Raw genomic sequence first — 27,766 nt, 5'->3', positions numbered from 1 at the left:
CTTACTCATTTCAATTTACTTCCCTATACTCAGGCATGGCGAATGCGATGCGGTTACTACTGTATGTGCGGTTACCACTGTTTTAGTTAGAATCCCTGATAAAGTCCCCATTACCAGTAAGGGGTATTTAGCAAAGCCTTTTCAGCTTCAGTGAAGCCTTGCAGGCTTTGCTGAATCTCCGCTGCACTGAAGAGCTATGTACATAAGCAGACAGCTGTCATGCATTTAACATTAACCCATTGCGGCAGTTAAGTTAGGTACACACTATACAATTATTGGGCCGATTTGCCAGTGAGCGGGTGATCGGCCTCATTTATTGTATAGTGTGTATGAACGATCGTTTCAGCATTTCACCATTTAAATGGTTAGAAAACATCCACAAACGCATTCCTTCAATTATCCGAACTGTCGGTCAAGACCGAAAATCTTGGTCTCAATTTTCGGATATCGAGCAGTGTGTGCATTCTCCATAATCTGGCCATATGACCTATGTTTTCCTGTCACTATGTCATCCTCCTTGTAGGCAGGCATATGCAAATTCACTGTGATATTCGCCAAGTATTTTATTTAAATTGTATAGTGTGTAGCACAGATATCGGGACCCTGATTTTGCAGAAAAAAACATCAGTTTGATAAAAAAGAAATTGCATAGTGTGTACCTAGCTTTAGGCTGCCAGCAACAAAGGTAATGACGCTGCCGAGGAGGGAGAAACCGCACCTCACCAGATAGGTAAGTAAGGGTAAATACCAGTGGTATAGTCGTAAGTATCATTGCAAGATGCAATCATACTAAGTGAAATATATGGCCGTTAACTATTTTTATTGATGAATAGAGCCCAAAATCTGAAATAAAAATATTTTTGTCATTGAGAATGATAGTGATTTACTGCCATTATTTAACATTGAAAACTACATAGAATTGGTATTGTAATTCAAACACAGCCCCTGTGCCACACTGTGCCACAATGCTTCCCAACCTTGGACCGCAGAAATATTTCAAGCCCAAATTATTTGCATCGGCCTTCATTACAGATAATGGGCTCTTCCCAATGTAAGAAAACTTGACATTTCTGGGCTGCTTATGAGAAGGCCAAGGCCATGTGGACATACGCTGAAAAGGAACAGACATGTTTTACAGATGCAAATATATGATGTAATATATATATATATATATATATATTATATATATATATATATATATATATATATAAGTAATGATGATAACTTAACCAGGACGTGTTATTTCTGGCCTCATTAACCATTTCCGCTTGCTATAAAACAGCGCTCATCCTCTACCTTGAGATAATTACATGGGGAAGAAATGCAACTTTTGTTAAAGGATAGATGCCAAATAGAATGGACATCATATTCGGTTGAAACCAAACCAAGAGGGTAAATCTTTAGTATCCCATCTATAAGGTGCTTTCATTTCCCCTCTATAATACCGTTATCTATTAGAAGGTAAAATATACATATCAAAACAATTAAGAGAACAGAATTTAGATCGGTTTGTGCTGTAAAGGCAAATGTAAAGCACTTTTGAGTCCTATTTGGAGAAAAATGCCATTTAAAAAAATTATTATTATTATTATTATTATTATTATTATTATTATTATTATTATTATTACAGGTTGAGTCTACCATATCCAAATATTCCAAAATACAGAATATTTCAAAATATGGATTTTTTTTTAGCATGACTGAGTTAGTGACAGCTTTGCTTTTTGATGGTTCAATGTACACAAACTTTGTTTAAGGCACAAAATTATTAAAAATATTGTAGAAAATTACCTTCAGGCTGTGTATAAGGTGGATATGAAACACAAATTAATTTCATGTATGTAGACAAACTTTGTTTGAGCCACAAAATTATTGAAATGATTGTATAAAATTACCTGCAGGCTGTGTGTATAAGGTATATAAAACATAAATGCATTCTGTGTTTAGATTTGGGTTCCATTCATTATGATATGCAAATATTCCAAAATAGGGAATATACCGATATCCAAAATACCCCTGGTACCAAGCATTTTGGATATGGGAGACTCAACCTGTATCATTATTAGAATTATTATTATTATTTTTATTATTATCATCATCATCAGAAGACATTTGGATGACTGATTATGTTTAATGTATTTCACCTTTGGAAGTTATAAGAAAATAATTTAGTTATAGGTAGTTATCAGTATGACTGAATAAACAATTAAAGCTTTCGTACAATATTGTAAACAGCCAAACGTAATTATTATGCTCAGCATTGTATTTTACATTTTAATTTAATGCTGGCTGGATATCTGGGGACTTGGCCTGCTAATAATAAGTCCTATTGACTGAAGTGAAGATAAAATAACCCAACCAATCACATTTATTTCTGCTCACTAACAGACACAGGTTTCAGCAGTTCCAGAATTGCCCACCTGAGAGTAGGACTCCTTTAAAATTGTAATGAGAACCAGGGACACCCACATCTGATCATGAAGTTTGATTTATTTATTATTATTTTTGCAAGCCATTATTATTTTGGGAGCTATCTTGTACATTTCGGCACATCAGGATTCTGCTTCTGTTAAAATAGGCTTTCCAACTGAAAGACATTGTATATGTACTTGTTTTTAAGGACATGTTTGATAGGGACAATCATTGTCACAGAAGGCAGCATCTGATGATTTAGGAGCAACTCACAACCTGTTGGATGCTGCCTGAAAATGGCACTGGAGTGGACACTCTCCATCTATAAAACCTAATTTGGACAAAGGATCCGCGCATCCCCAACAAAGAGTTACAGTATCCAAACCTGTGACCGTTCTGGAGGAGAATTATACAGATGGCTGCCCCATTCCTGTACCAAGATGAAAATGGATAAATCTACTGCATAGCCAAATTTTATTTACAAACTGTACCAAGGGAATAGATTTCATTGGTTTCTACAGAACTTTTTTTTCGATACTTTGAAATATTATTCCATAAAAACACTCAATTTATGCAATCATGAATACCCTTTATAATGCATTTTATAGCAATATTATAATGATATACTCATATCTGAGATTAAATACCACGAAACTGCATTAATATATCGAAATTAAGAGAATAAATTGGTAATTAAACAAAAACGCAATACTTACACCAACTATGAAGAAATCCAGCCAACACCAAGCATTTGTGAAGTATTTCTTAAAGCCATACGCCACCCATTTCAGGAGCATTTCAAGGACAAAGATGTAAGTGAACACCTTGTCTGCATATTCCAAGACAATTTTGATGACTCTTTTCTTGTCGATATAAATATCTTCAAATGCCTGGGAAACAAAAAGTTTACAAGAATTATGAACTAAAGTCCTCCTGTTACTTCACCATGGCAACACGGAACAGTTTTGCTAACTTAATACATAGTGTGTTCGCTACTGACCTCTTGGCTAAATTATAGCTAACTGTGAGAACTTTGAAAATAGACTACTTGCATGGATAATAATGATCTTTAGTTCCGTTACGTAAACACAATCTTTTACATCGACTGTCAAAAAAATACAATGAGCAAAACATAGATAAATAGGACATGCTACAGATGTTTTTGATAGCAATGTTTTGTAATCTTAAAGGGCCACTAAACCTGTCATTCTCCATGCAATGACCATTATGGGTCTCATTTAAAGTAGAAAGCAAATCTGTGGAGCAAACGCGTAGTTGAAAATACTGCGTAATAATGCAGCTGCATGAAGATGTACTTTAAGCATACATGATACACCTGTCAACTTGCTGATGATGAATAAGAATATTATAATGTGTTAAAAAACACAATATGTTATTGCATATTTTAACAAAATAAAAATAAAAACACAACGTTCCTCACCTTAAACTGTAATCAACATCATAACTTATAGCCAGCCCAGATTCTTTCTAATGTTGGGAAATAAACAGCTTTGGGTGTACCAGCACTAGGCTGTTAGACAAAGTTGGCCACTTTGTTTGGAGGGTAGCATGTGAGGAGCAGTCACTCTATGACAGGGATGCCCGCATCAGGAGATGCCCCTGTCACAGACCTGCCAACATGACCCCTCCCACAAAATAAAAAAATGTATCATTTTTTTTTAAATGTACATCTTTCTAATCAATTAATTAGTTCAACACAGGTGACTGTGATCATAGATTAAGAAGACAGTTCTGGAGCAGAGCATTTTGTACCTACTGGAAAGGAGTGATGCTGGTGGGCTTGCTGTCTTGGTGTCAACTAGCACCAGGTTGGACAGCATAGGACTGAAGACCCATGGGGAAATGGGGATACTAGAAAAATGGGAAAGCCAGTCCCATGCCGAATAACGCTGAGGCTCATTCCAAACCCCATGGTTGGTGGGGGTTAAGGTAATGTGTTAAAGGGCTCTATTTATTAACATTATTTCTACTAAAATAAAGTGAAAAGGGTGTTTTCACACCCTTTTCACATTGTTTTAGTATCACCTAAAGTTACTACAGGGCAATTGGGCTGAATTAGTAAAATTCTACTCCAAGCCGTAATTATCACTTATTTTTAGTAAGTAGATCACATTTCCCATAATTGTAATGGGAAATGTTATCTGTCTGCAAGTTACTAAAAATAAATTGTGAAAAAATACCGGGGAAAGCCCTGTGATAATAACGCCACCTGGAGGTGGCATTATCCAGGGTCTCCCCCGGTTACCTGACTCCTGCTCTGCTCTAACGGGCAGAGCAGAGCCCGGTGCCGGCCCCAGTAGTCAGCTGTGTGGTCTAAACAGACCACACGCTGATTCACTGTAAAAAAAAAAAGTAAATAAATAAAAACTTACCTGAGTCCAGGGATCGGTGATCGGGGCTCTGGGTGATGTCCTCCCTCCAGTCAGCTGGTCTTCCATACTGCACTGGGGCACGGTCGTCACCTGAAAGGGTCCCAGTGCAGTATGGGTTGTCAGCTGACTGGAGCCACGGAGGAAATCACCGGAGCACAGAACACAGCAGGTAAGTGTAATTAAGGGAGGGGGGGTTGCGGGGGGTGGGGAGGGAAGGGGGGGTCATAGGGGGCGTGATTGTGGGGGCGGGGCTTAGCGATGGGGGCGGGGCTTAACTGTGGTCGGTCGGCGCATGCTTCGGCACTTGTCACAGTATGTTTTGCGGAAATACCGTGATAAGTGTGTAGAGGGGATTCGCAGGGACAGAGCTTTATCGCAAGCTCTGTCCCTGCAAGGGATTTGTAGTAAATCCCTGTGATATTGCCTGAATTCACAATGCGAATTCAGTCAGTAATATCACACTACAATCTGCATTACAAATGCGGATTGTAGTAAATAGAGCCCAAAGTGAGAAAACTTTTGCCCTTCATATTGTCTCACCCTTCTGTGTCACATCTTTTTACCAAACCCCTCAACTCACAAGCAGGGCTCTCTTCCCTCATGTATTCTTTACCTGTGCCTCCTCCTTGTTAGTATTATGTGGCAATAAACCCAGGGTGAAGCTAGGCAAAAGGCAGCTTCACATCCCCTCTCTCCCTGTCTTTTTAGCATGTTTGTTCTTATATGCCATCAGAACCATACAGATGCCCTTTATATGCCATCAGACCCATACAGATTAACTTTATAAGCCATCAGACCCCTCCACGTGTCCCTTATATGTCACCATACTGATCCACATGCCCTTTATATTATTATCCTTTATTTATATGGCGCCACAAAGGTTCTGCAGTGCCTTACACAGTACATAAATGAGCACACAAGAAAAACAGTTAATAGTAATACAAAACAATGCAGGACAAGGACATGGGCTCAGCAACCAAGTGTTAGGTCCCAATTGGGGAGTTAGGAGTACATGATAGTATAAGTAGGGGGGAGAAGAAGCACATAAGGGACAAGGGCCCTGCTCATGAGAGCTTACATTCTAAAGGGGAGGAGCAGACAGACGGGGGCGACACAGATGGGGTAGATGCCACCAGACCCCTCTAGATAACCCTTTTATGCTATCAAACATCTCCAGATGCCCTTTATGTATTCAAACGCCACATGTCCCTTATATATTCCCAATGCAGCTTTTTCTAGTTTTAGTGACTTTATTTGCTCTGATGTGTAGCTTATTGACTGCCAAGTATATTTTATTTGCCCTGTTATGCTTTTACTGTACTTTTGAATGTACTTATAAACCTATATATAGGCATTATTTTTACCTTGCTTGTTGCATACAAATAAACGTTTTTTACCCGATGTCCACATCTAGGCAATAGTTATAAAAAAATATGTTGTTGAAGATGAGAATAGCTACAGGTAAACTTTGTTCTGTAAAGTTTGCTCAACTGATGCACCCTACACAAGGGAGACCACATGTATACTATCAAATTCCAGAAAAGCAAAAAATTGGCAGTTTTAATGAGAAGAAGCTCTTAAATCTGAAGAGGGGGTCTCCCACCCCCATCCACAGACCCCATTCCCATTTAGCATTTATTCCAGAAATTTCCCAGGTTGGTATTCCATCCCAATCCGCCCCTGCGTATACAATATATTGTACCCTTCACAAGTAAAATTATACTTAATTTGTTTTATCATGTAGTAAATTGGCTGTTTCCTGTATTGCAGGGTTTATCAAAATAGAAAACAAAAATGTGACATCACATTCTAGGAACCACTATAAACCCATTAAAAACTGTCCCTTTAAACTATTGATAGATTAGCACTAGAAATCATACACCCTCCTAAACATGATGAATGCGACTTGTTGCAGTAAACCATGGAACATAATGACATCATTTTACTCAATGAGATTACGCTCATGCTATGCAGGAAGGATGTCTGATGTGGTCATTTCTGTGTCACCCTAGGGAAATCTAACAATTATTAATGCAAAACCATTCAATTTCCACATCCAAACACAGACATAAGAAAACAATGGAGTTCAGGAAAATGAGCACAAATTCATTTTTGTCCTATTGTGCAACTGCACCCATTCCATTTATTGGCTGCTTTTTATTAGTTTGGAGAAAAAGGAATTGGAATGTATATTAGGGAAGAATCCATATGAATTGTGTCTGCTGCAAATAATACTGGGCCTGACTCAGCAAGGATCGCAACTGCTAATACGCACGCAATTGGGCGATTGTTGTGTACTGCGCATGCAAATGCATCGCATTGCGCGTGCGCGATCCACCCACTACGATTGGGACTGCGATCACAGAGACCACGCAGATGCATTGCAGAGTGATTCACAGGAAGTACCATTTGGGGGTGGTGACGAGAGGGTGGTTGGCGAAACGCAGGTGTGCCAGTGCGTCTGAACGCCGGTGCAGGGGCGTGCATAACTTATCCACTGCTGGATCCATACACAGCCTGAGCTCTCACTGCATATAGGAAGTTTAGCAATTTGTGAGTAAGGTCTGACCTTGTGAAGTGTGCGTGAGGCTGCGATGATACTCGATGTTACCGATGTTTTCGCAGTCTTGCTAAGTATTATGGATGTGTGTAAGCCAAGGTGAGGTGGGCGTCCTTATGTTATGCTGCGACACAATAGCGATTGCAGAGGATTAGCAAATGATCGCAGTGAGACTGCGTGCATAATCGCTGTTGCAATTGCATTCCGTAATGAATCAGGCCCACTGGCTGTAATATTTACATTTAATTTCCAGGGACACTTGGGCAAGCACAGAAGCACAGCGCCTCGCAGCATGACTTTGACATTTTATTCTATTCCAAATACAGTACTCTAAATTTACTGATCTTAGGGCCTGATTCATTACAGATCACAACTGCAACAGTGTACGCAGAACAGCCGTATATGCGTATGCATCGCAGTCCGCCTGCCAGTATTGCGATAGCACTGCGATCACGTACGCAGATACAAGGCCATTGCAGAATGAGAGACAGGACAACAGCATTTGGGGTGGGGGTGGTGACGGGGGAGTGGTTGGAGAAACGCAGGTGCGTCCATCTGTTTGAACGACGTTTCCTGGGCGTGCGTAAATGAATCACTGCGACAGCATTCGTAGCTTCAGTACTCACTGCGTGCGACGAGAGTTGCAATTTCTGAGACAGGGCCTGATTCAGAGAAGGACGCTAAGGCAAAATATTCACGCAGGTCGAGCGATTGTTTGCCATTGCGCATGCATCACGAAGGCAGCTCAGCTCTACGCACTGCGATCACGCAGGCCATGGAGACCCATCACAGAGTGATTAACAGGAAGTTAGCATTTGGGGGTGTTGACGGGGGGAGCGGCAAACGCCGTTTGAAAGCCGTTACATGGGCGTGCATAGATTAGCCACTGCTATTGCAAACGTAGTTCTGCGTGTGCGAAGAGCACCCAAGGCTGCGGCAAGTCAGACCTGCCGCTAGGGTAAGATGGCCGTCGATGTGTTTCGATGTTACCGATATTTATTGTACACAGGTATGCGTCGTTGCACGCAGGTAAAAAGGCAGCAGTGGGCAGCTTTATGCTCAGGCGATCTTTGCTAACTTTAGCATATTTTCTCAGCTGCGTTCCGTACGATATCGCAGCTACAATCACATTAGCGTCCATCTCTGAATCAGGCCTACGGGTTACACCTGCTGTAATACTGTTTGAGGGGCCAATATTACTCGATGTTACCGATGTATACGCAGGATTGCTAGATCTTAAGGATGTACGAAAGCGGTAGTGGGCGTCTCTATGCCGGGTGAGCAGTTGCAGACATTAGCATATTTTTGCAGCAGAACTGCGTGCGTAATCACAGCTGTGATCGCAGTAGAGATCCATAGTGTTTCAGGCCGTTAGTCTGTGTGAGACAAATTAATCTCTTGCTACCCCCTTCCACCAACTGGGCCGTGAAATGTGGCCAGGGGCGGAATAATGGGGTTTGTGGTCACCCCGGGGCCCTCTCACACAGGAGGTCCCCACACAGGGTCGGTCTGACCCACCAATACAGAGCATCCCCCAAGTCCCTTAAGCGTTAAGTCACGTCAACGAGGCTTAAGGTACTCGGAAGCCACTCTGTATGCATTATGGGCCTGATTCAGAGCCGGACGCAATTAGCGCTCGCACGTCCAGAAAATAGGGGTGGCTATTCAAATGAACCGTTCGCTCTTTGCGGTCTGTTCACGCCTCTAGGTCTGAACGAGCGAACAAAACTTGCGGTCGTTTTTTGGAAAAATACGCCCCCTGGCCGCTCGCATCCTACGTCATGTCCGCTATTTATTAGATTAATCGAGTACATCGACCAGCGTATGAACTGCTCGCTATTCTTGGGGTTGGTTTTTGCTACCACAATCTTGCGAGCAGTTCTGGTTATAAAATAACCCAGTGACGTGGTCAATGACGCTGCTGTTTTAATTATGCACACCCATAAAATGCCCGTTTTGACCTTTAAGCATGCCTGCGTTCGGATCTCCACTCCCCGTTTTCAAGCACCTTCCCCTGTTACCACCCACATACGCCTCTTTCTGTCACTCAAATTTTCAGGCATTCGCTATTTTGCGAGCACATGAATTTCGACCGCACTGACTGGTTCGCGCATGCTTATAACGATTCGTACGCATGCGCAGTTGGGCAAACATCGCTCCGAGCGAACGAGCGGCCGCTTACGAGCGGCTCTGAATCAGGCCCTATGTATCCAGATACAGTGGCAGCCTCTTCTGGATGCCGGGAAATCACCAGGAGCCCGCCAAAAAAGGTATGTGGTCAGGGGCTCTGTGTGGCATACTAAAGGACATTGGGGGGGCATAATAGTAATACTGGATGAAGAATTGTAGGGCATAATATTTAATATGGGGGTACTGTGGGGCATAATATTAATACTGCAGGCATAGTGGGGAAGCACTGTGGGGCATAATATTAATACTGGGCATTCTATGGGCATAATAATACTGGAGGCATTGTAAAGGGCAATGCAGGCATAATATTAATACTGATGACATTTAATGGCATACTGGGGAAGAACTGTGGGGCATATTATTAATACTGGGGCACTGTGGATATCATATTAATACTGGGGCAGTGTGTGGCAGAGTGGGGTGCCCTGTGGGGCATAATATTAATACCTGCGGAACTGTGTGGCATACATGGGAATGCTGTGTGACATATTGGATGCACTGTGTGTCATAATGGACATAATGGGGGCACTGTGTGGCATAGTGGGGAAGCATTTGTGGGGGGCCCAGGGCAACCTAATTTGTGGAGCTCCCTACCAATAATTTTATTGGTAGGAGCTCCCATAAATTATGTTGCCCTGGGTCCCCCATAAATCTTAACCTGGGCCCCCACACAAATCTTAATCTGGTGACAAATTAGGGGGCACTGTAGCATAATGGGCATAATGGGGGCACTGTGGCATAGTGGGGAAGCATTTGTGGGGGTCCCAACCAATAATTTTATTGGTAGGAGCCCCCATAAATGATGTTGCCCTGGGCGCCCCACAAATCTTAATCTGGTCCTTAATGTGGTCTGCCAAAGTAATAGCTTGATGTATTTGCAACGCGAGAGCAGGGCTGGCCCGAACCTAGATTTTTAGGTATGCGAATATAGATTTTAGCGCTCCTTTCTGTTAAAAAACGATATTATACACAGATAAAGTAAAGCACTATGGAGGTGGGAGTTGAATAACGCAGGGAGCGAGCTCCCGGAGACATTTAATTCAGCGCACTGTTTAGTCTAACTAAAGATATCTTCTAGCACACTAAAGTGCCACCCACGATGGTTGTTTTCCGTCTTAGCGTGGCGCTAACAACCTCGCGGACAGCACTTTAGTCAGAGAATGCCGGTTCTTGCAACTAAACAACCAGGTTAGTCACGAGAACCGACATTCTCCGACTTAACTGCTTCCCATCGGAGTAAACATTGCGGTGAATTGAATAGCTCTAGGAGCTCCCTCTCAGGGCTATTCAACTCACGCTGAATTGAATCACCCACTATGGGGCCTAATCATTAAGGCTGTTTTCATAAAATGCTACAGAAAGTATAGTTTCTGCATTATTTTATGTATCACCACTATGTACTAACAGCCTAATGCATGTGATTTCACAAAAATTTCCAGCAATAGGCAAACTATCGGCGCAGATCACAGTCCCCATTATTATCAATGGGGACTACAATCAGGCCTCTATGTACCAAACTCCAAAAAGCAAAGCTTTTTGCGGTTTGGACCCGCTGGTTTACGCCATCCTAAGACCGCTGTCCCTGCTTGTTAACTTTAGTACATAGCGGGATATTTTAATTCAAAATTAAAATATCCCTCGCAGTATGGACTGTTTTTAACATGTACACCCTTAATTGTCAGCCTGAACCGTGACTGCCACCCGCCTATCGCTGGCCGCAGCCAGGTCAGGGCACCCTCCTCTATATGGCGCCCTACTCGGCCGCGTAACCAGCGTATATATAGAACCGGCCCTGTGCGAGAGAAATTTCTTTTCCCACCACCAGCATCCAGCCCAAGAGGGTGTTGGAGCTAATCCCTGCACAGCGGCATCTCTGGCTTCCAGCCGGAACTGGAGACCTTTCACTTCAGTGTCCCGCAGTGTTTGAAAATGCCTGATTGTCTGCCATCTCTCAGCAGTACTCCTGGCTAATACAGTGTTCTGTACCATACTTAGTGGGCCAGGCAAAAGAGCTAACGCCGGCCACTGCTGCCCAGGTGAAGACTTCAGAAAGCCCGGAGGTGGTGGAAGGGGTTCCACCTCAGTGGCCATAGCTTGGCCAGGCTCAGCCGAAGATCCCAGGACTGGTAAGTCCTCTGTATACCTCCCTAGACCACCAGGGCTCAGACACAAGGCCCGTGGGTCACAGTCAGGAACTAGGCCTGTGGCACCAGAGGGGGCACCAAGCCTGGTAGATATCAGGGGGCATTAGGCCCAGGCATGGTATGATAGATTTCCTGGCCTCTTGTCAGCATCTGCGGTGGCCAGCTTGCATGACCTCATGAATCACTCAGCCAGCCAATGGTATCGCAGATGATCTGATATTGCGTTCCACAACACAACTTGGATCAGTAATGAATGCAGGAGGCATGACACCTCCTGCTGCATTATCATGTTAGAGCTATCGCAGCTGCTAACATGTAAGCAGCTTCGATAGCTACTGAGGGCCTGATTCAGAGGCGCTTGCTGTTTGCGAGCGCTCGCTCTGAATCAGGGCTTTTTTTTGTTTCGGCCTCCAGGCTGCTCGCAAAGCTGTGGGTGACCACCCACAGCTAGTGCGGATGGCCTGGTGATGTTCGCGATTATCGCGACCATCGGGCTTGCGTCGAGACCCTGCAGGAGGGTCTCGGCTCCCGCAAGCCAGAGTAGACTTCTTGTTCTAATAGAGCCGGAAGCCCACTACTGACATCACGAGTGATGTCAGTAGGGCCGCCCACAAACGGAAGGCGTTCCCTTAGGCGTTTGTGCAGCCACCCCCCCTACCCGCCTACAAAATGGGGCGAGCTGTCAGTCAACATTGACAGCCGCCCCGTCTTGTAGCGAGCCCCTGAACGACGGAGCTGCCGTTGCTCGCTGGGGCTCGCGCATGCGCACACCAGAGGCGGCGAATGCGCAGTGGGGGAAAATCGACCTGCTTGCAAGCACTGTGCGCTCGTGAGCTGGTCTGAATCCACAGCTGAATCAGGCCCTCAGACTGGAACTAGCTAAGACTCTGCTAAAAAAAAAAAAAAGATTATTATTTCACTGCTGGAAAAGAAATCTTTTGCACACAAGTTTCTCTCTTGGCCAAAGCCATATCTTATGTTCCTGTTGCCCCCCATGTCCATGGAAAATAAGGATCTGATTATCGGGAATCTGCGCATGCGCAGGACCCATTCTGCGTGGACGTACATAGTGTGCTGGGCTCGCAAGCTGGCCAGTCTGAGCAGATATCGACCACCGATTTGGGATCGCAAATGCAGCAGAGGGTGTCATACACCTCCTGCTGCATTTGCATTATTGCAAAGATCGCAATTGCAAAGCTACCAGCGTGCAGCTACCAGCGTGCAGCTTTGCAATTGCGAACCGTGCTGAATCAGGCCCTTTAACAGTGCTACAGCAAGAGACCTATTTAGTAAGTTCTAGATCAAGACCCTGAAAAGAGAATGGGCAGCATCTGCATATAAACGATGTGTGTACATTTCTATACGTAAGGAAAACAATGGGGGTTTTTTCTGGGTCGAGTTAAGAACTGCATCTAGAAACTCTTTTGGTATCTTCAGACCCTTTATATAAAATTTTAATAATGGTGGTAATTTGTAACTTACCCCAAGCTTCCTGATGCACAGTCTCTATGAGGGCTATTCAACTGACAGCAATGTGCCATTGGAACGACATAAATACACTTATAACGAAAGTACATCACAACTGCACACATTTTCCTGCTGTTTTTAAAATGGTAATCTTATTAAAAGGAAAATCTGGGTTATGCCTGACATTGGCCTTTTAAAAATCGATCCGCAAAATCACAAAAAATCTACAGACTTTGTAAATTCGGAACCTATTACATTTCGCCCCAGGGTGTTGAATATGCCTTACTAAATATAACTGCACTAAGCAATCACCAAGGGAATCAGTATGAAATCCCGACGCCGGAAGACCGGCAGTAGTGAAGATCCCGACAGGTGATTTAGGTAAGTATAACTAACCCTACCCCCCCTAAACCTAACCCTCCCTTATGGGTGCCGAACCCTAACTCCTCCCCCTAGTGTCTAACCCTAACCTCCTCCTAAGTGCCTAAACCTAACCCCCCATCCCCACAGCCGAAACCTAAGTCTACCAGGGAGGTGCCTAGCCCTAACCTCCCCCTGGAGGTGCCTAACCCCCCCTTCCCCTAGCCTAATCCTAACCCTCCCAGGGTGTGCCTAATCCTAAATCCCCCGCGGGAGCCCCTAAACTAACCCTCCCCGCCCCCGTGGCTGTCTGCGCCCGCCACCCGGTTTAACTCCATTCGGTAAACCGGGCATCGGGCTCCCGGCATAGGTATAATGACAGGCGTCGGGATTTCGACGCCTGTCATTAGTACCCTGCCGGCATTTGACAGTTGGGAAGTCGGCGGTCGGCATTTCGACCGTCGGCTTCCTGACTGCATCCCCTTGAGAGTAAATACACAACAACACTGCTAATACTGATGAATAGTTTCGGTATGCTTTGTCCACAATCACAATGTCGACAGTCTTATAAAGACAGCATAATGTGTCAACATTTCATATGTCAACATTTTGCAGGTGTAGACATGTAGGGTGTCAGCATTTTAACTATGTTGACATTAAGACATTTGACATTATTGCTTCAACCTTTTGAATGTCGACACTGTGATTGTCAATATGATGACTACATCCTGGATGAACAAGTACACATTAGACAGGCATAAATGAAACATGTCACTCACCAGTGCTCCACTACTGAGAAGAATCATGAAGATGATAAAACTCTCAAACCAGTTGTGTTCCACTATCTTATAGCATGTCTTTCTCAGCTTCCACCACACTTTGCCCACTCCTTTTGTGATGTCCACTGTGAAACATGGGCAGTTACGCAAACAGCCTAAAAATTGAAAGGACCATGAATGTAAAATGAAAAAGGGGTGAAAAACATACTGAAACATAATGAGCATAATCACAATATTATGTGCTAGGTTTCTTCTGGAGTTTAGTATCATCTCATTGTAGCACTTGTTATTCCTTGCTCACATACAACTATAGAGAATATGATAAAGGTCAGGACAGTCTGTATATAGGTGGAATGTTATGACATGGTCAGAATACAGAATGGGCAAGGCATCAACTCAAGCACTGCAAATGGGTAAAAAGGTTTGTTTATTTTTTTCCAGTAATCATAATAAATAAATTGATTTGGTAGCAGTCTGCAAAAATAATTGCTTCTGTGTTATGTGACTGTTCTCTGGGCCTGATTCAGAGCCGGACGCTCTGACCAGAGCGCTCGCTCTGAATCAGAGCCCTCCTACCTAAAAATGGAGCGGCCTCCTGGCCGCTCGCATAGCTGTGAGTGACCACCCACAGCTTATGCGAGCGGCCAAAAAGATGGTCGCGATGGTCAAGACCATCGTGACCATCGGGCTTGCGACGAGACCCTGCGGTAGGGTCTCGCTGCTGCAAGCCCAGGAGTGCTTTTGGCTCTATCAGATGCCCATGGGAACGCCTCCGTCTGGGCAGCAACGCCCCCGGCACGCCCATCAAAGGGGCTCACCATCGACAGCACGCCCCCTTTAGTGCAAGACCCATAGCGACAGCCGTCGTGCGCATGCGCATTAGGGCACCATCGACCCGCTTGCGAGCGCTCAGCGCTTGCGAGCGGGTCTGAATCAGGCCCACTGTCTGTACCGTATCATAACCTATAAATGGTGAAAGAAAGGACTTCATCCTCTCAATGATATTTTACCAAAATACTGTTTCAACAATTTGATTTTTACATCAGGTACCAAATGAAAGCGATCTTATTCTTATTCCAATAAGATGCTCAATGCTTTTTCTTTTAAACCATATAATTAAGTGGGATGGGTATGAAATACGGGTGGCTCAGTAGCCGCCATTTCAAACCCCGGCAGTGGCAGCCCGAACAGTCAGAATCCCGAAGGCAGCAGTAAGTAAGCTATCCCTACCCCTCCCCCCCTTAACCCTCCCTTAGTGGTTCCTAACCCTAACATCCCTGGGGGGGTGCCTAACCCTAACCTCCCCCCGATGGTGTCTAACCCTAATCCCCCCTCCCCCCAGCCTGGCCCTAACCCTCCCCGGGGGGTGTCTATCCCTAAGTCCCCCTGGGGGTGGATATACCTAACCCTCCCCCAAGCGGCTAAGACTTACCTGGCTCCGCCGTCTTACAATCGGGATGCCGGCTGTTGGGGTTTCCGACGCCGGTATCCTGATTCCTAAGGGGGATGCGGCATTGGTATTTTGTCGGGCGTCCCATCCGCTGGCAATATGACTACATTCCAAATATATAGCTTAAAGGTGCGTACACACTAGGCGATCAGGAAAGACAGTACAATTATGACATCGTAATCGTACCGTCGTTCCTGATCCTCTGTAGTGTCTGCACTGAACGATCAGTCATTCAGTGCAGGCACTGTCCATCATTCCTGAACATGCCAATCTGTCGTTATCGTCAGATTGTGCTGCATGTTCAGGCGATGGACAATGTCGGAAACGACCAGCGGGAGTGCGCATCGCTGGTCGTTTTCAACATAAAAGTGCACGATTTGTGTATGATTACTGAGCAATTGCACAATTACGATGTCGTAATCGTGCAGTCGCTCAGTAATATCGCCCAGTGTGTACCCACCATTACATACAGGAAAACGATCTTAAGGATCTACACAGTATAGGCAGATTGTTTACTTTTTCAGTGAAACAATTATAAACAAATTATGGCTACATGAAAACAAATGATTATAAATAAAAAATGTTTATTAACTTGCCTAACTTGCCACAGTACCTACAGGCAGATGTTAAATAGTAGGCACCAGGGGGAGGGTAAGGGATGAGGTTAGGTTTAGGCTGCAGGGAGGGAGGGTTATGTTTAGGCACTAGGGGAGGTTAGGTTTAGGCTGCGGGGAGAGTTAGGGGTAGGGTTAGGTTAGCCTTACTTACCTGGGGGCATCGGTATTCTAACCTGGTCGTGATGCCAGCGTTGGGATTCTGACCACCGGGAACCCAAGCTACAAGTGAGTGGGAGCTACAAGTCAAAGGCAGACCTAAAATAGTGTGGGGGAAACTATTCTGAGATGAAGTCTGAGATATATGAAGGGTGGTATTGTTGAGGTCTTTGTCGGAGGGGGCTAGTAGCAGATGTGTAGTGGCAAGTGAGGGAGATCAGTTTGGCCAGAGATCACAGATTGATTACATAACAAGAGAGACTGGGTGAGAGGGGTAAAATGGATAGTGGAGTCTACACTGACACCAAAGCAGCCGGCATGGGTGACTGAGGAAATTGTGGTGTTGTTGTAAGGGAGTTTTGATAGGAGGTGGTGAATCTGGAAGTAGGGAGGATGATGTTTTTGACATGCTAAGTTTTATGTACTATAACTTCAGGACATCCATGTGGAAATAGCAGAGACAGTTGGGTGCACAAGATAGTCCAGAAGGGGAGAGTTCAAGGAACTAGAGGCAGATTTGGATGTTAGTGTAGAATTGGCACTGTAGGCAGAGGACCTGACTGAGAGTTGCACGTATGTTTGAATGTGGACACATCATAGTGAACACATGTATCTTTTCATGTCTCCAGACAATTCTGAGTAGGACGCATCTTAGGCGTATTTAGGTGTCACTGGGCTGCTGCTGGGTGTATGCAGGAAGAGAACCATCTTGTGGACAGTCGTCAGGGCCGTAGCTAGGGTAGTGTGGCCGGTGCCATTGCACAGGGCACCACAGGTCAGGGGGCGCTGTTTGGGCCTGTCAAATTTCTGTTTATTATCATTCTTGCTTGTAGCTTTCTCTTATTTCATCCCCAGCATCTCCTGGCCTCTCCCATCTCTTCCCTGGCCCTTCCCCATGAAGCCATGGCCCTTTTTTGGGTGCATTATGTCCCTTTGAAAAATGAGGGGGGCGCCAATGCTCTTTCTGGCACAGGGCACCAAAAAGTCTAGTTATGACACCGACTGTCGTAGACATGTAGCCAGAGTCACACATATTGTAAGTTGTTGCTAAGGGGCCGCCTATTTCAGTTCTATCTCTTGCACCTAGCATGGGGTAGGTGTAAGTGCTAGCTGCTCTTGCATATGGAAGAAAGTAGGGTGGTGCGATGCGTATGCATTATAGCATGCATACAGTCACATTCCCTTTGCAATTCGTTGGGGTTGCTTCCGGATCTGCTTGTGACTTATAATCAGAATGAGCAAATCAGATCACAAGAGAGGAGGTGTGAACCAGATTAGATCAAATAGAAGAACAGCAATAGTCTGCACCATTCTCCAAGTGCCTAACTGACCTAAAATTCTGCAAATAAAACTCTGTTTTCCATAAGCAATGTAAAATATTTGTCTCTTAGAAATTCATTTAAACTCTCCGTATTTTATTTCACTGTAGACCTTAAAGGGTAAAAGAGCACCTAAGGGCTGGATTCAATCAACTGCAGTACTTACTGTGTGCTTCTAGCTGTTGAAGCCCACCGTAAGACCGTAGGATGCACTTGCCGCAGATTTTTGTTCGCCCCCTCCTGAGACTCAAACAGAAATCTGCGGTAAGTAGGGCTTTCTGCCATTACCAACACATTGACTCATAGCTCCGGACACTTAACCCGGAATCTATGGGTTAACACGCATTAGCCGAATGGGCCTGTAATTGAATAGCTCTGGGCGTTAATGCCCAAGGCTACAAGCCCACGGCAAGCACCGCAGCTAATTGAATCCAGTCCCTGTATGACAGATCTTGTTGCAGCCATAATTATGTCATGCTCTTAAAGCCCAGTGGTCAAAGCGTTGACTCAAAAGACAGCCAGGTAAATGTTATACAGAGAAGTCTATACTGAAAAGTCTGCTGTCCAGCAATAAGGTGTCTTACTTTGAAATATAATTTTTGATTTTAAAGTATTACATTTTTAATAGTAATAAACTGACACATTAATAAAAGATCCCATTTATCAACTGGCACATTGCCCTGCTGAAATATGCAAGTTGACAATGATTAAAACTACCTGGCTGGAAACTCAGAACAAAGCATGAAAATGGTCAACAGTATGGACTGCTGGTTACATTAAAGGTCACACTGCGAAGTATAAGCCTATTACAGCACATGCATATATTTCAGTGCCTTTTATAATTAGTGCTAAATGCCTCTTTGTGAATGTAACACAGGATACTTTTGCACAGTGCTTTTGCATTGATAATATGCTGCCATATTGATTTATTTTTTAATAACCCATTGGGTGATGATTATTTTATGCCAATAACCAAAGCACTAATTTACTATTGATTTATCTTTAATCTGAATATTCCTGGTGAGTTGTATAAACTTCGGAGACAACAGCAGCATTATAAGGTATCAACTTTCTACCTTTTGTTAATAAATGAAACAGGTCTGACATTTTAATGGATATACTGTAAACATTTCAGTCATTCAAAAGCAAATGGAAACAATAAGAGCAATATGCGAAAGTACCAGGTTTTGTGAATTAGCTTTAATGGCGCTAATAAATAGATCTATGCATAGAGTTAATGTCAAAAAAGTAGAATTAGGATAGAAGTGAAGTGTAACTGGTTACTGTTGGCAAAGTTAAGCTCCAAACCGTTATTATTTTCAAAACGCTTAAAAAATGTTGAAAAATTACCTGAATGATCCCGGGAGTTTGAATCTACAAAAGCAACAATCACATGTACCAATTATTATCTCCGAATCATTTTTTTTATTTTTTTTTAAATGCCCCATAACTATATTGCTATTTGCTAGTGTTATTTTTATCTTTTTAGAATAGTCAGATAAAAGCCATAGCATCAGCTTCAACTGGGAGCCATGAGCGGCACATGTACTGTCACTGTTGATGAATTGAGGAACCACCGCATTCCATCCCAAGCTTCATCTTTTGAAGGAGCGTTGCTAGGCCCAGGCAACAGATGGGCAATTCAGTCACTTTTATTTTCACTTTATATTGCCGCATTCCTGTTTCAGTTACCAGGTGGCTTCAATGGGCTCCAATAGAAGAAAACCTCTATTGGTGAAATTATCATGAACTATGACAGAATATTTGTTTGCCCAGGGGATGTATTTTAAATAGGGATGTGCAGGCTCGGATTAGTTCAGATTTTCCTGTCAAATTCGTATTTTTCCCACCAAAAATTGGGTCTCAGAAAGAGGCAAAACGCCATCTTTCATGGACTTTTGTCCAGGAATGATGATGTTTGGCCATGAAAGATGACATTTTGCCTCTTTCTGAGACACGATTTTTGGTGGGAAAAAAACAAATTTGGAAGGAAAATCTGAACTAATCAGAGCCTGCACATCCCTAATTTTAAATTTAGTTTTTCTGTTCCATTAAATAACATCATAACTGAATACTCTCCCAGAATTTCTGCCAAAACCACACATGGTGAGTTCTCCCAGACTTCTGGAAGCCTATGAGAACCAGTTGTTTCATAACGCGTTTCGCTGCAAGTTGCACCCTCACAGTCCCTCCCTGCGGCACAGTGACAAAAATTGTGACAGGGATAGGGCTACTGTGATTCTCCTCTCTATGCCCCACTCCGCCCCACCTTTTGATTCCCCTCTGAGACATAGTAACCAATAGCATATTTTATTACATTAAATTGCACTTTTTATTTATACATGGTGGAGGCAGCCATTTTATGGGCTGAGCCAATTGTCATGAAAATTCAGCCTATTAAAATAGAGTAAGGGGAGCTGTTTGTATTTAGTTTGGCTCAGTGGGATTAATACTTCAACTTGCTCTTCCTCCAAATCTCTGTTGCACAGCTGTTCATTTAATATTCTTGAGAGAATAACATTAAGAAATGATTGCGACAGGTGAAACGGCTAAGTAAATGTTCTTTCAGACGCAGCCAAGGCAGGAGGAGACCTATGTTTGGCCATTCTGTAATACTGAATTGAAGTGTTTTCTCCCTTAAGAGCTTTTTAAGTCATGCATCAAATATCATTGAGCAAGGAGAAGAAAATTGCATTAGCCTATGAGGCATGTATTTCCATTACTGGCAGTTAAATTGCACCAAATTATCTTATTACTGTACAACCTAAAATGGAAGTGTGGCGCCAAACCACTATCAACCTAATTTGTAATGAATCTGATGCTTTTTGTGTGTAAAGGGGGAGGGGAAATGCTTAAGCAATTGGGAAATGTCAGCACAAGGTCAACATGCTGAGTAGTAACTGTAAACACCTAAATACAGTAACTGTGACTCTCATGTGTGTTACAACAATGACTCCTTAACATGTCCATATACAGCTGCCTAGGCTGGCTATGCCACACCACTTTCTGGGAACATTTATAAAAGTACTGCAAAGGTAAAAGGTGGCATCCACAGGTTGTTACCAACCTGCACAGCAACATGGCCCATTCCTACCAATCAGGTCTAATTTTACTAATGTAGTTCACAAAATAAAAACTTACTTCTGATTGGCTGCTATGAACAAAACACAGACAATTAGCAGTGCAGCCTTTGCATCAGTTTTTAAAAACATTCCCAATTATTCTGTGTTTCAGATCGGTAATAAAATCTAATAAAAAAATCATTTTGACACAAGAGAAATGATTGCAACTGTCATCACTCTGTATCCTTGCAATGATAGCGGCAATACAGCAGTGATACCGGGACTTGTGAAAATGTTATTCTAAGGTCTCCCTTAAAATTTAACAAAAATCTAGGTACTGTAAGTTTATATCGTGTCCTGCGTAGTGGGATTTCGATGCGTTCACTTCATGGAGTGTAGTGTGAGCAAAAACAAAGAACGTATTAATCTCTAGGCTATGCACACTAGGGGGTATATTTACTAAAGTGCACGTTTTTAGAAGTGGAGTTGTTGCCCATAGCAACTGATCAGATTTTACTTATCATTTATTTGGCACCTTCTAGATGATAATAGCTAGAATCTGATTGGTTAGTTGCTATGGGAAACAACTCCACTTCTAAAAACCAGCACTTTAGTAACTATACCCCTAGGGCTGATTCTGAGTTGCACGAGAGGCACAATGTGCAAGGATCTCACGGACTCCAGTATACTACACATACGTCAATGAAAGAAAATGGCTTTTGTGCCTGCGCTGGATCAGGTATCCGCACACCAACAGAGGCCGCTAGTGCGTATGGATTGATCCGTCGGTCCTAGCCGTGAAATGGGAATTTCTGGGCAATAACTGAGCAGTGAGTTCTGTATTGAGAGAGTGCTATGGGAGTTTCGTGGGCATGTCGGACGACTTCCGTGCTCATTCACATTGTGCGGACAGAGACATCACGTCTGTTTCAGATGGATCTTTTGCACCCAGTATCAGGCTGGTGTTGAGTCCAGATACGAATGATGACGGCTGCAGCAGCGAGAGTAAGTACAGTGGGCAAGATTGGCACCCACCTGTGGTCGCACAGATTTTTACTAAACAAAGGCAAATTCTTACATTACCGTAAAACAGTAAGCTGATATCCGTGGCCAGGCGGAAAAGTAACCGCGCACGCATGCAACTCAGAATCAGGTCCTATCGGAGCATATTTAAACTTATTTCATCTGTTAATGGCAGCAATGAAAACCCACACAGGCTTACACGCTGGAAATGATCAGGGTGTGCTGATAAAGCTATTCTCATACAGATCCGTGATCTTTACGTTCATACCCATTAAGGTTGCATTTAATGTGCGGTGAGCACGCCAAGTGAGCATGTTCTATATGTACGATAGACATGTAAAGACACACACTGTTATATACTGTACTATACTCGCAGAGTGCTGCACAGGTCTAGAGCAAAAATGAGTGCAGCAATCGGCCACACTAAGGGCCTGATTCAGACTTGGGAATAGAGAGAGATATCTTTCTCAACTGATCATCTTGGTGAAACCATGCTGCACTGCAGGTGGGGCGGATTTAAAATGTGCAGAGAGATTTAGATTTGGGAGGAGTGTTTCCAAACTGACATCTAAATTGTAGAGTAATAATAAAGCTGTGCAGTATTTGTGGGTTACATTAAAAAGCAGCCAGTATTTACCCCACATGTGAAAAAATGTATGTCTTTACACCCCTTGCATTGCAATATGGTTTGTTCAGGATAACAGTTGCGAGAGATATTTCACTCTATTCCCAAGTCTGAATCAGGCCCCAAGTTCAGGCAGGTGGGTGTCATTGGTCTGCCTGTACAACAGCATAAAATACAAGTACATGAACTGTTCTCAGTAAGATGAGCATTGGTTGTACTGTAGCTGGCAACCTATTACATAAGCCCCTAGAAGTGAAAGTGAAGATGCACAATTCAGGAAAAAGTATCTGTGAAAAAAAAGGCAAAAGACAGAGGACTGATATGAGTTCCCCATGCCATGCCTCATGCCACGCATCCTTCTGTCTAACCTATGACTTTATACCAACCTGTGACTTTATACCAACTGGTTTGGGACAAAAATACTAATCCTAAATACCTAGTGTACTATGGGCCTGATTCAGAGATGGACGGAATTGCAGAGCCATTCATAAGCAGCTGTGTTAATTCTTTCCACCTAAAATGCAAATGCATCAGGGGGTGTCAGAAACCTCCTTGCTGCATTTGCGATCCCAGCGCTGCGACCGAGGTTGCAGACTGGGATCACCATCGCAACCATTGTGACCTGGTCAGGCTGTGGGAGCTGTAGCTTCCCGCAGCCAGGCCGAATCCTGGTCTCTTGAGAGACCAGGAATCTGCGTCTGCCGACGCAGACCCTGGCCTCGTCCCTCCGGCAAAACAGGGTTGACACGTCCCAGTTTCTGAGATAGTGACCAGCCACACCCTGCCCTACCCCCCAAACGATGTCCAGGGGCACCATCAGGATTGCTGTCACACACTACAGCATTTAGTGAACGATGGAACAATCACTCGTTCCGTCCGTCATTAACATACATTAGGTCGCATGCGAAATCATTAGGCTTGATGTGCAGCATGCATATGGAGGATACTCCCTGCATCCAGCTTAAAGCACAGCCATAACATAAATAGTGGAACTTAACTGTTGAAATTAAGGTTGTAGTGCATCAAGATTTGGAAACCGTTCACAGAGTAGGTTCATTGGCTTCTTGGATATACAGCGGCTGACTGTGAGTTAGGAGCAAAGCAAAAAAAAAAAGTAACTAACTTTGCACCTTGTTAAAACTATGCTGCTCCTCAGGTGGGACAGATATAAAATGACAGAGATTTAGATTTGACAGGGGCGTGTCCAAGCTGATATCTAAATTTCAGTGTAAAAATAAAGTTGTCCAGCAATTGTGTGCTACATGTAAAAGCAGCCAGTATTTGCCCTGCATGCAAAAATAATAAATGTATTTCCAGCCCTTGCATTGCAGCATGGTTTGTACAGGTGCACAGTTAGTTACTTGTTCCTTTTACTTACGCTCAGCTCAGATTCAGCCCCACAATGATTAGTGAATAATATATCCAATAAAAATAAATGTTCAATACACAACCTTTGGAATTGTTCCTTCCATATACTGTATATGGTGTTTTTACATTGAAATACATATTTCCTTTGTTTTCTTTATCTAAACAGCAGATGGCACTGCAGACAGCACAACAGAATACTACAGGTGTCTCATTGTTTCAACGTTTAAAACATAACATTTACTAGGATGTTATTATAGTCCCAATTCATAAAATGTTTTCTCATCACTTACTGATTCCAACTATATTTAACATTAAACTGGGTTATTTCTATACATACAGTTCATACTACAATGAATAACAAAACAAATAAACTAATTCACTGTAATTATATTCGATAGAAACATCTGATAACTGAGGATATATTTTCCTAACTGCCAACGTATTCCAGTGACAGCATCGGATCGTGCATATCCTTCCTGACAATTTGTCTTTCTTACAGGGGGCCTGGGTCAGTGTTGTACGCTTTTAGCACCTTTAAACGCTGCAGCGAGGCAAAAATATGCTAATGCCGCAGGAGGCATCGTGTTAAATAGATGCCTCCTGCCTGTTTTTTTGATCTGCAGCTGCGTCTGAGGACGCACCCATCAGATCACTTGCGTGACCATCAGCCATCTGAGTAACCCTCAGGTTATTCAGGATGACCGTTATTTTCATGCAGCTGGGGCCAGTAAAGCTGTGTTGGAAGACGCAGACACTGGCCTCAGCACAACCAGTAAATGGGGGCCGACATGCCCCCGTTTTCTGGGCCGCTGGCGCCCCTTCTCCAGCCCCAAATAGCCACAGCATGTTACTCAGGCTGCAGCTTATAGGGTACCCAGCGAGTGATCTCGCAGACACTGATCAGCACATGCGCTGATCAGACACTATCGGAGTTGTACGTAAACTCTGAATTAGGCCTAGTGTCCCTTTATTTTTAAGACTGGCTATCAGCAGCAGCAGCCACTCATCTTTTATACTGACTATAATTATCACTCTCTTCCTTTCATTCTGCAAAGTTACTGTTTACTGAACAAATGTAAAACTACATTGTGACCATACTAGGTGATCATGTCAAGTTAGTAAGTACCAACATTTGCAGAATGAAATGTGGTGTACACTGCACCGTAGTAACATGAGCCGGGAGACTAATCACTGGGAATGATGTAAGGCCATGTTCACATTTGCAATTTCTGTACATTTACTTAATAGCATTATTATACAATGTGCAATTTGATTCAGGCAATTTCTTAAAACTTTTTTTTCCTGCATCCATCATACATCATCCATCAGCCTGCCAATACAATATAATAAAGACAATACAATATTTGTATTCATACAGATCAGTATGTATGCTGTATTCTAAAAATTAGGCCCATGATGTGCCAACATACATAGTGTTATAATGAACTGCATGTAAACCCTAAAATTTAAAGAAAGGTAAATCTGCCTCCTATATGTAAGGACAGGTCGTTATACTGTACCTTCCGTAAAGCATTCCTCAGGCTCCATGAACTCCTCACTGGAGACAGGTTGTTGCTCGATGAGTTCCCCGGATTTTCTCAGGTCTACCGTGCTGCACTCGGAAATGCTGTCATCCGCTTTCTGCACCGAATGAGCACAATATTACTTGATGCAGAGTTAAAAACATCAGATCATCAAAGTGCAACATAACCATCTAACAATAAAGTGACCACATATTGTGCAAAAATGAAATAATGTCCTAAACTAAATAATTCTGTTTAAAATATACTTCAAATTTTCTAACGGTCTAATCTGGAAACTGATTTGGAGTTATGACTCGCAGAAAATTATACTATGTTAAGCATCATTCAAGGCGAAAGCCAGCAAAAAAAGAATTCATTCAAAATGCTTACTTTATTTAAAAAAATAATAATAATTGTGGTAGATTATTTAAATGTGACAATATTTAGAATTTATTTACCATATATTATTAGGTATGTTTATGTAAGAGATGGTAAGGGCACCATATTATCTGCTGGCAAGCTACAACCCAGGACATGACACAAGGAAATCAGCTGTACAGTAATACACAGTTCAGAAGTGCGTTACATTACCAGCAGCATGAGACTGTTAATGTAACTCTGGGGTAACATTCATAAACACTGCTCAACAAAAGGAAGTAATCAATCAAATCAAATTTCGCAATTAGACTAGTTACTTAAAAAATAATGCTAATTTCCAGTCATTAAGGCTTTGCACCTGTTAATGGATCAATCAATCACTGTAAATTATTAAAAAATAAAGTCCACTTTTAGGACAAGGACACTTTTCTCTGAGTAAAGATTGTCAGCCTAAATATTTTCTTGGAATGAGAGACTGGATTGTATGATTCTACAACTGATCTTGCTGTACAGTATTCTCTAAGCTATTATTTTGAATTTGATCAGAACTCAAAGTTTCTGATGAAAGTGATTGGGTGAGCAGCCCATAACCATTATCTTACCTGACAACCTGTCTGAGGAGCTGACAGATTCATCACTCATCAGGATGCTACAGTAGGTCACTCTGTATTAAAGGTTGAGTGCTGACACTAGGAGGGTGATTTTTATATTTATACTATATATATATTTTATTTTAGATTATGTTGTTAGTGAAAGTCCTAGTAGCAGTGTTTACAAGAATCCAGAAGCTGCTTAGCCCAAGTACTTAAAAGATTTCCAAACATGTTATAACTACAGTATAACTATATGCTTGCAGGCTGAATAGTCTAAAACAAAATAACAACATACGTTATGATGTGAAGGGAGCCAGAGATAAGCTGTGGATTGCCATAACCAGCCAACAGTCTGCCAGTTGGCAGGGTGCTGAGAGATTAGGGTGATGTATCATAAAGAGGACACTTTGGCCCCGTTTGCCCATCCATGTCCCCAATGGAGACAGATTATATGTAAGGGAAAGGGACTGCGTGGAGCCTTGGGGGGGGGAGCGGGTACAAATTACCCGGGCCCGGGCTTGCTGCAGGGGCCCGGCGGGGGCCCGGGTCCGGAACCGCTTCCCCTCCTTCTTAAGTCGCAGCAGCCCAGCACATGCTGCCGTGTGCTGGGCTGCACTGGGAGACTGCTCGTGGGTGCTAAAGCAGCAGCAGGAGCAGTCTCCTATGCCTATGGGGGAGCAAGCACGGTGATCGCGCCCCCTTTGGTTGTGCACCAGGCTGAGGGGGCATGGCCACGCCTCCCGCAATTAGGTCACGCCCCCTGTCACCTGGGCCCGGAGCGGCTCTCATCGGCCCTGCATGGAGCACAGCCTCCTATTGCTCAAGCAGCCATACACCCTCCTTGGCTGTGAGGCTGATTCTGAATTCAGCGCGGTGGATGTGTTTGTGTGATGCTGCTGTGATTTACTATCTTATGCTAATGCAAGCTTCCATAGAGCTAACGGGCCTGATTTTAATGCTGGGTACAAACTGGCAGATATATTGGCCGATCAATTGAAAGGCCAAAGTATCCTGTACCCGTCGGCCAGCGTGTACCAGCGATATCTCTGTGAATGACGACGTTCACAGACATATCGCGTCGGCTGTGCTGCACAGCCGATGCCGAATATATCTGCAGATATATTGGGTCATTGTGCTGTGTGTACGGGCGGTCAGCTGCAACGCCTTTACCATTGGCGTACTGTACTTTATTTAAAGGAGGTTGAGGAAGTGGGGATTACAATGTTATTAATGTGTCACTTAAAATTAGAAAAGGAATGTTCCATCCCTGTCAAGGTTCATTTCAAAGCAGGGTCATAGCCGCACTGTCTGAGTGCATGCCTGCTTTTCAGTCAGTAACAATTTGAA

The 27,766-nt window shown here is 43.3% G+C and overlaps 1 protein-coding gene across 2 annotated transcripts in view; it reads right to left on the bottom strand.

Annotated features, from left to right (window-relative positions):
* The window catches only part of LOC148506677 (sodium channel protein type 5 subunit alpha-like), a 323,898-nt gene that overhangs the window by 70,531 nt on the left and 225,601 nt on the right, over positions 1-27,766 (bottom strand). For both annotated transcript variants that reach the window (XM_088446436.1, XM_088446435.1), the window contains exons 18-20: positions 25,446-25,566; positions 14,306-14,460; positions 3,129-3,302 (exon numbers count right to left, since the gene is read on the bottom strand). In XM_088446436.1, coding sequence (XP_088302562.1) covers positions 3,129-3,302; positions 14,306-14,460; positions 25,446-25,566 — 450 coding nt within the window. The remainder of the gene's footprint in view (positions 1-3,128; positions 3,303-14,305; positions 14,461-25,445; positions 25,567-27,766) is intronic.

Source organism: Taudactylus pleione, unplaced genomic scaffold (genome assembly GCF_031769625.1).
Source record: "Taudactylus pleione unplaced genomic scaffold, aTauple2 ptg000398l, whole genome shotgun sequence".
Classification (NCBI taxonomy): Eukaryota; Metazoa; Chordata; class Amphibia; order Anura; family Myobatrachidae; genus Taudactylus; species Taudactylus pleione.
This window is presented reverse-complemented; position numbering and strand designations above follow the sequence as displayed.